The following is an 8,996-nucleotide window of genomic DNA, read 5'->3' on the forward strand; positions in this document are numbered from 1 at the left end:
TGACCTCATCTTCGTTTTCTGTTTTGACACTGCGTATGTTCTAGAAGGATGAAATCCCAGGAAAAAAAAAGATACCAAAATATCCTTTACTCTGTTGGCCAGCACTTGATCTATCTCCACACGTCACGTCGTTTTTACTTTGTATCCTGTAGACCACCAAATAAAAAACAGCACAGAAACTAGAGGAACAGTTAGACTATATCTGCCTATATTACAACCAGACCAATATGTTTAATTGCCACCCCGTGATTAAGTGGCCAAGACATTCACTTAAAGGCCTACTCCACCACCTTCAGTACTTTCATTCCTGTGTAACTTCATAAAATCATAGGATGGTTTGGGTTGGAAGGCACCACTGCAGCACAAAATTGTTTCTCTTATTTTGCTATGCTACCTGTAAACTTGACTCTGTTTCCAGCACAGTTTTACCTAGCATTTATTAATGCTTTGAAGTTATCAAAGAGCTAGTGTGGAACAGCTGATGACCAAAAATAGGACAAAGATACACAGAATTGTCAGATAAAGACATCCATGATGCAAACAGGTAAATACAGCAAAATTTTATTGATTATAGCTTCCAGTTCACAACCATGCACTACACTATTGAACTTCTAAGTTTTGTTGGCAACACAGACACAAAAGGTTAACAGTCAACTCAAACTTACTTTCAGTCTTACCTGCTACTGGGTCTTACTTGCTACTGTCACTTGAATGTTCAAGAACCTTTCCTGACCCCTTAATTTCTTGCTGTGGATATGAACACGGTATTCCAAATTAGCTTCTACTTTCATTGTAAGATCAGGAAGAACAAATTCTGCTAAGCTCTTAATTTTCTTATTCATTCTGCAAACTTCATTGTATGTGTATTCTTTTCTTTGCTTATACTTACTTCTTTTTTTACCAGTGGGGGGATAGAACAGCTCACAAAATGAGCAAACTGCACGCGTGTAGCCCCATCTCTAGCATCTGAAATGATTCTATAGACTAAATATAGAAAAATCATCAGAAAATGGTCTTTCTGTGGTCTGCTCTGTGTTTCTGTGGGGGTGCTGTGTCATGTCACATACTGCTACCGCAGCTCTAATGCTCTGTTTCATGTTATGTGTTCTCTTCTGAAGGTCTGCAGAAGTGCTTGGCTGGTTTGGTTTTTTTTTTCTTCCAGTCATACCCTGCTTGATTGTGTAGTAAAGCCAGAATCTGCTTTTTCTTGTTTGCTTAGTTTGTCCCTTGCCACAGATAATAAAAGTAGTGTCACATATTGATCATTACTTTTAAACAGGATCAGGGCAGGGAGGAAGAGTTCATAGCAGGGCAAAAAGCTTGATTATACAGGGAGGAAGAGTTCATAACAGGGCAAAAAGATCGTAATTTTGGCAAGACAAGTCATGGTTAAAAGGCTTTATATGAAGTGAAAAATTTTTGAAAGTCCTTCTAAGTGTCCCACTTGAGTACATGTATATACTTGTGTACTCCTACCTCTTCCTTTCTAGCTGTCCAATTTAAAAAAGTAACAATTCAAGAAACATTAAAAAAATCCCACACAATGTTATAAAGCGTATTGAAGAATTAATTTGACAAAAATCATACTGTGTGCAAATAAGTTTATTTTTTGTTGTCAGGGTGGGGAAAATAGGGAAGTAAAGATTGTGTGGTAGCTTGCAGGATGCTTGCATTGTTGAATTCCATGTTATCAGATTTAACAACTCACGGTAAAATTGTAACTGTGATTTGGTTTTAATATACATTGAACTCTTACCCTCATTTTACATTGAAGGAGTAGAAGGTTCATAGATGAAAAGTATCTTAAAATGTTCTGTTTTATCAAACAGCTGAATATCAATTTTAATTGACTTGCATAGCACTTTTTATTCAGTGCACATAATAGCTTCTACATTTTACAAAGTCCTTCAGTATGGCCATTTTAATTTAGGCAGTGTGAAATTCTGCTATGATTATCTGGACTATAAAAGCTACATGTGTGTACATTGGAACTGGGTTCTGAGTTAGAGTTCTTCATCCAGAGATGGGGTTGTTCCACAATTCAGTCAAGTTATTACATTCTCGTTGCACCTGTTTGTAGGCAAAATCAGTCTCTGCTGACAGCTTTATGTCACCTAGAGACAAAGCCACTGCCTAGCTCTTAAGAGCCTTTTCAACATTGCTTCATACAACCAGAAGCTGTTTGGCCTGAATATGAAACTGCATTTTTAAAACTGTCCATATTAAATGGTATATTGAAAATAGGATGTAATCTATATAGCCACTTCATTAAAAAAGTTAAATCACAAAACTGAATTTTACCACATTCAAATAGTAGTTTTAGCTATATATTTTGAGTTCTTCTTCTACACACTGTGAAAAAAGGTTAACCATTTGGTTAACATCAAGACATCTGTTTTGCAGGATTGATTCCATTTCACTTATCTTCCGTTTCTCCAACTCCTGTATCTCTTTCAGCATCTCTTTACCTTTGCCCTGCAAAAAGAAACGTCTGTATTTCAGTAAAACCTATACAGAGTATGTAGTGTTCACCCTAACAAAATTCTGTTCTTATGTCCTTGTTTTAACCTCTTAATAGTTTCTAGGGTACAAGTTAGTGTTGCTAGAAGATAGCACCATGACAGGTCTTCTTAGGAATCTTTCTTAATACCTAGCACTCACTTCATCTCCTACATCCTTGTCTGATGGACTGAAAATAAAATTAAAGCTGCTTTAGCTATTTGGCTACCAACACTTAAGCAGGCACACCTTACTTTTTAGAACATGTAAATAGGAGAGGTGCTACTGTTAAAAGTGAGCAGCTACCTCCCTGCTTCACCTGTGTCCTGCTATCTTCGTGATCTTGTTTTCTTTCCAGTTCACACCAAGCAATGGTAAAAGGCATGCCCTCCTTGCTGCCTGAGACCAGGGTCCTGAAGAGCCCTAAGTACTCTTATTAGGACTTGTATATTGCCTGTGGCTGCTCAAGCATTTCCCCACTATCTGACTGGTGCAGGAGTATGCGTGGCCTGCTGCTTTGCAAGATGAGCAGTACACACTTGTCTGGGGCTAGGCCTGGGAGTACAGCATGTGCTAGTTGCAATTTTTAGTGTCTGAAACATATGCCTGCCAGATGCCAGGACAATGGGCTTCTGGTGCACTACAATGCTCTTTGCAATCCATCAAAGGGCATTAAATGGTCTCACATTAACAAAACGTGAGCAAGGAGCTTATATAAACCAGCTGCTTGCGTTGAAATCTAATTTAATCAACATACCTTGATAGTTTCCATAACTACAGCAGCGCTTTCATGTTTTTTATAGAGCTCATGTCTTCGATCTGGCTTATGCTGAAAACGTGGTTGCTTCTTAACTGGATCATCATGACCAAATGTAGGGGAGCTAGTTTTTAATAACTGAGTAATATTGGGAACAAAAATGAAAGGCTTGAATACAGACCTAGAAAGAGAAAATAGAACAGAAATCCTTTACTAATACAGTTTTGCTAAAATTGTTGAGTCAGTAGATTGCTGTATTTTTTTTACCATTCTTCTAATTCTTTCATTTAAGAAGTCTAGAAAAAAAACCACCAAACCAACTCCTAACTGATATTTAAGTCAGTGTCATAGCAGTGTTTCACTAGGTAGGTTGGTAGATAGCCTTAATGGACGTTATGTTCCTCCTCCTTCTGGATTATGCTGGGAGAAGGGAGAGAAAAAAAAACCAACCCAAAACAAAAAGGAATATAATTAGACAAATTGCAACACTTTTTCATTTAGATACTTGCAACTTTTTATCCTCATTATTTGCTGCTATATCACCTTGCAGGATCTGGTGTTCCAGTAAAGAAGTGAATACATGGCAAATCAGGCTGCTGAGGCAATACAGACACCATGCTTCCAGTTGTCATAAATCCACCTTCCATATTAATGCCGCTCTCTTTGTCACGAAGAATTTCCATCATTATTTCAGAAGTGATGGATCCTATTTAAGATACAATACAATTACTTGCACACAGCGCTACTGACAATGCCAACTAAATGGCATGTTCTCGACAACTGGCTGCTTTTTCCTTTAATAGGCAATGCCAATTTTAGTTTGTCCATGTTGGCAGAAAAAAAAATCATCTTAACAGCATACCTTAATATATGTAACACACTTAAAAATACTATCATTTTCCCCAAAGTATTTATTTCAGAGAGTAGGTGATAACGAGCTATAACATTTATGACTTAGAAAAGGGGGAGGATGATGACACACGATGTTTCCCAGAAAGGTAAAATACATATGACTAGCAAATGTTTGTTCACACAGTAACACTGCAGATGAAAATTAGTAGCCTGGATTAAAGGCTGAATTTTCTGAGCACTGTGTGGAAGTTAAGTGACTGTAATAGTTATTGGTATTTGTACACAGTTATACCACTTTGTTGCTTTGGAAATGTAAAAACAGTAACAATTGTGCGTGAATTTTGTGTGTAACTTTGAAAATGAAACACCAAGACTCACTTTTATTATTTTAATCATCTGACCTTCCAAAGCTCTTAGGCTTCAAGTTGACAACTGAACAGATGCACTGCACTAGTAACATGTTCTGTGCTACAGAATCAACTACAAAACTACAATAGTACATCCATTTGTAAATAAGTCTTAATCAATTATCTATGTGAGGTATGGAAAATAATAATTCTCAGTTAGATGAAACAAAACCCTTTCCACGTATGCTTCTGCATCCAGTGTTCAGATGATACTGCTGTTCAGGTATAGCGTGCACTGAAGCTTAAATACTGGCATAGTATCACCAAGCAATCCAACAGGCAGCACTTGCAGTAGTTTATTTTTCAAATCTGGTGTACCAGTTGAATGTGTGCATATGGTAGAAAAGCGTTAGTTCATTCACTTTTTTTTTTATTTGAAGGTATCATCCACCATTTAATCTTTTAACGTTTCCCTCAGTGAAGTTCTAGCTGCATAAAGATTCTTTTTTTTTTAACTGCCTTGCTGTTTCCTCTTAAAATAATCACTCTGCTGCTAAGTCAGATGTGTCCAGGTTTTTCTTTTTTTTTAATACACAATTCTGCATGCCTGTAGACATTTCAGCAAGGAAACACTCTTAAGTATTCCCACAGTTGCCTGGGAAAGTTGAAGAATTCAACAAATCGGCAAGCTAGAAGAATCAAAGAAATTAAAAGAAGCAACAGTTTGCCAACTGCAAGCTGGCAGCTTGTCCAGGAGGAAAGAAGGTATTGCGCTATATGTTTTTATTATTTTGTATTCCTGAAATACATTCCTTATTTTTTGAAATATTTATAACATTTATCTAAAAATGGTCTTTGCATGATAGGCTGCCTAGAAAAAAACTGTAATGCCACTGAGTGGAAAAGCTGGGATAGGTAGATTAAGAAACCAGTGATTTTACTGATGCTGTAAACCAAATAGCTTTTAGTTAGGGCACCTATTTAAAATAAATCTAAACAAACCGAAACCATATGAGGCTGATAACCTGGACACCTGGTGTTTATTTTTAAAATGGTTCAGGTAAATGCCTGAAAATGGGGATTTAGAATGAAAACACTGATAGAATCTCAGCATTGTTATAATACAAGTAAATACAGGTATTATGAAAATGCTTTTCAGTATTCTGAACCTGCAATTCCCAAAATGAATGCAGGATTTACACGATCACTAGCGCAGGACAGTAAAAGGTAATTCATGCTGATGCATTAACTAAATGCTAAACCTGGTCTGGCAGAGCTCAGCCAAATAAAAAAACACAGGGGTGCAATGTAATTTTGGTTCAGATTAATTACTTTAAATGAGCAAGTGAATACAGATGCAGCAAAAACCTGCCAGGTGGATGCAGTTAGAAGAGAAGTAATAGCTTCTTTCTATAGAGGTCTGAAAAATAAGTGATTAAGTTAGTGATTAGGAGCACCTGCTTAGAGTACAGAAGATTATTTTGTTCTGCTCTCAGTGTGTTATTAGACTACACAAGGTTAGAGTAGCAGTTATACTGGAACTACAAAGATTTAAAAACCAGTCTCAAAAAATAAATGCAAGATATGTATCTGAATGCTGTGCTGTTGTCTTACGCCTGTATGAATGGTACCAGACTGACATTGTTCATAAGGTTCTGTTTGTGGCTGAAAACCACTGGGAGTCTGTTTTGGCCTGCATATTTCTTTTTCTTAAGAGGTACAGTATAACATAAAGCCTATCAAAATGTTTCAGAGCAGGTCTTACAGAGTATTTAAGCGGTATGATCATAATGTGACCTCTCAGTGTTGTTACTGACACTGTTACTCTGTGTGTTTGATAATTGACCCTTGTTTTAATTTCCCCTCATCAACAAATAGGCAGAAATGGATAGAAGACTTAAAGTTCAGCATTTCTCCTTTGGGCGAAAAGTTATTCAAGTAGGTCCTGGTTCACCAGATCATGTCAATGATTGCCCACATCAGATGTCTAATAACATGATTTAAATTAATGTATCTCACTAAATGCTTTGCATATCTTAAAAATATATATATAAAAATATGATACCTTTGTGCTTGTTCAGAAGTTTATAGCCTTCACAATATCGGCCTCTGGATGTGGTCATTCTGGCAGTATTTACATAAGAATATGTGGCAGCAAAGTCAAATTCCTTTTCGCCATCCCACCAGCCCTTGCTTTTGGCATATTCCTTCAATTCTGGGTGTTCTCTGTCAATCTTGGTTGTGATAGAGAGCTGGTTGGAAATATTCCGTACACCGCCTGTTTGTAAAGTGAGGAAAGAATCATTTTAATACACTGAATGCTTTTTCTTGATACTTTGTTTACAATTACCTTACTAAAGCAAATTATGCCCTGAAGAGTTTCCTACAAGATCTATGAATCCTGTGGTTTATTTTTGGCCCTCTCTCCCTGGCTATTATGCATCCTTCTGATTGAAATTCCACTGCCACTCAGTCCTGACTCATTTACTTCTATTGCCAGCATCATATTTCAGGTTCTGTTCTGATTATTCCCATCTTTACATTCTTCTTCTTAGACCTCCAAAGATGTAGCTTGTCCACTGGAAAAAAAAGCCACTTCAGGGCCTAATGCACCAATCCTGTCAGTGTTACCCTGTCACCAAATGGAACTGTCATCAGTTGCCACCATCCTTAACACCATACATACTGCTGTCATTCTCATGCTGACCTTCTTGCTGTCCTCCATTTTCCAAGTGCAGATATGGTCATTTCTGACTCTGAAAAGCCCCCTGTGACTCAGCTCCTCTGTGAAACTGCTAGCCACTCCACACTGATGCCCTAGGAAGCAATGCTGTTGCTTACAGGCACACGTACACATCTGGAGGCTAGACCGATGCCTTAATGAAATGATAATTGAGAAGTGGAGAACTGCTAATTGTCATTGTATTTGAAATGTTTAAAATGAAGAGTGTCATCCATACCTTCTACTTTTTCTGCTGCCCAGTATTTTCCTGATGTCTCCAGCACCCATGCTTCCTTTCTGTCGGCTATCAGAAAACTGTTATGGTATGTGAATGCCATGTGGCTCTCCATACAGTTTCCTCCCTGTCCATGTTTTTCTAGCAAATCAACTATGACAGTTAGAGCCTTTTCAGCTGTGTCTGCTCTCTCGAGTCCAAGCCTAAAAAAAACAAAACCCCAAAACAAAAAGGAAGATGTAATCTTTGGAACTATAAACTTTACATATAAGTATTCAGCCTGAATATACAAATTGACTTAGCATACTAGTTTTGTATGTACCTGATGCTTTGTACAATCTGGTAAGAGAAAGGAGCAAGTCACTCAAAGGGCTTGTTTGAAGTGGGTCCTCTACGTGCTTGACGTGGGGAAAACCAACCAACGGGCAATACAGAAAGGCAGGGAAAGGGCTCCTAGGGAACGCCTCCAGTGCTGGGTGGGTACGGAACCAGGGGCAGACAGTACCAAGAACCGCCTGCCCGCTGTGGGTTAATGGGCGTTACACTGGCACCCAGTGAGGCAGGCACCAGCAGCTGTCATTATTCACCTGGAGGTGCCCGGCTAAGACTGGAATTTAAAAATACGTGTGTGAAAGCTGGGGGAAACAGGAAATGAGTGCAGATGCTAGAAGAAGGCCCAAACACTGGTTCCTGAAGCCCAGCTGCGCTCCTGTTAAGTCTTGTTTCAGTTTAATATAAATCTTGTGGAGAGAAAAACGTTTGATTTCCTCGATGGATTCTGTTCTTGCACCTGAGAGCTCTCGGGGCTCCCGGCGCCTGGCAGGGCTGCAAGGCTGTGCCAAGGCACACTTATTTTTAACCACGGCTGGAACAGCAGAAGAGGTGGGCGTGTCCTCTGAAAGCGAAAGCACGTATTTCCCCGTGTAACTCACACCAAACGTTTCCAAATTAAATTCCGAGTTCAGCACCGTTTACCAAAAGAGCCTGTGCCAACCTGACCAGGTCCATGCCGAGGAGGGCTTCGTCGTCGCCGACCTCCTCCCGCCCCCACACCGCCTCGTTGCCGATGCAGACGCCGTGCTCGTTGGCCCCCATCTCGGCGCCCCAGAGCCAGGCGGGCCGGCTCAGCACCACGGCGTGGGTCTTCGCCACCTGCTCGATCGTCACGTAGGTGCACTGCAAGAAGCCGGAGCACGACACGAATTACCTGTCACGACAGCACTTTGGCGAGCGTCGCCCCGAGATTCACGGGCTGCGAACGCACGGCCGCGGGGCGGGGGGGCTCCTGCCGCCGGCCCGGCCGTGCCCCACCGCGGGCCGCCCCGCGCCCTCACCTCCAGCGCGGCGCCGGGCGGGTGCGCGGCGGCCGGGAAGTGCACGACCTCCTGCACCTCGTCCGCCGGCCGGTCCGAGTTCTTCCCGAAGATGACGCGGCCCCCCGCCGCGGCGGGCGGCAGCGCCACGAAGGTGTCGCAGGAGCGGGGCGGCGGGCGGGCGGACATGCTGGCGGCGGCGGCGGGCGCTCCGCGGGGCTCAGCGGCGGCGGGGCGGGGCGGGGCGGGTCCGGGCGGCGGCGTTGCCGCG

At 41.0% G+C, this 8,996-nt stretch overlaps 1 protein-coding gene across 1 annotated transcript; it reads right to left on the minus strand.

Moving 5' to 3' along the window:
- Positions 1–1,584: 1,584 nt before the first annotated feature.
- SCRN3 (secernin 3) lies at positions 1,585–8,966 on the minus strand. Its single transcript, XM_056350042.1, has 7 exons — positions 8,747–8,966; positions 8,407–8,588; positions 7,416–7,615; positions 6,521–6,733; positions 3,800–3,962; positions 3,257–3,437; positions 1,585–2,475 (listed from the first exon to the last, which is right to left on the minus strand). The coding sequence occupies exons 1-7, from the start codon at positions 8,912–8,914 to the stop codon at positions 2,320–2,322; spliced, it is 1,263 nt and encodes a 420-aa protein (XP_056206017.1). The 5' UTR covers positions 8,915–8,966; the 3' UTR covers positions 1,585–2,319.
- Positions 8,967–8,996: the final 30 nt, after the last annotated feature.

Source organism: Falco biarmicus, chromosome 8 (genome assembly GCF_023638135.1).
Source record: "Falco biarmicus isolate bFalBia1 chromosome 8, bFalBia1.pri, whole genome shotgun sequence".
Classification (NCBI taxonomy): domain Eukaryota; kingdom Metazoa; phylum Chordata; class Aves; order Falconiformes; family Falconidae; genus Falco; species Falco biarmicus.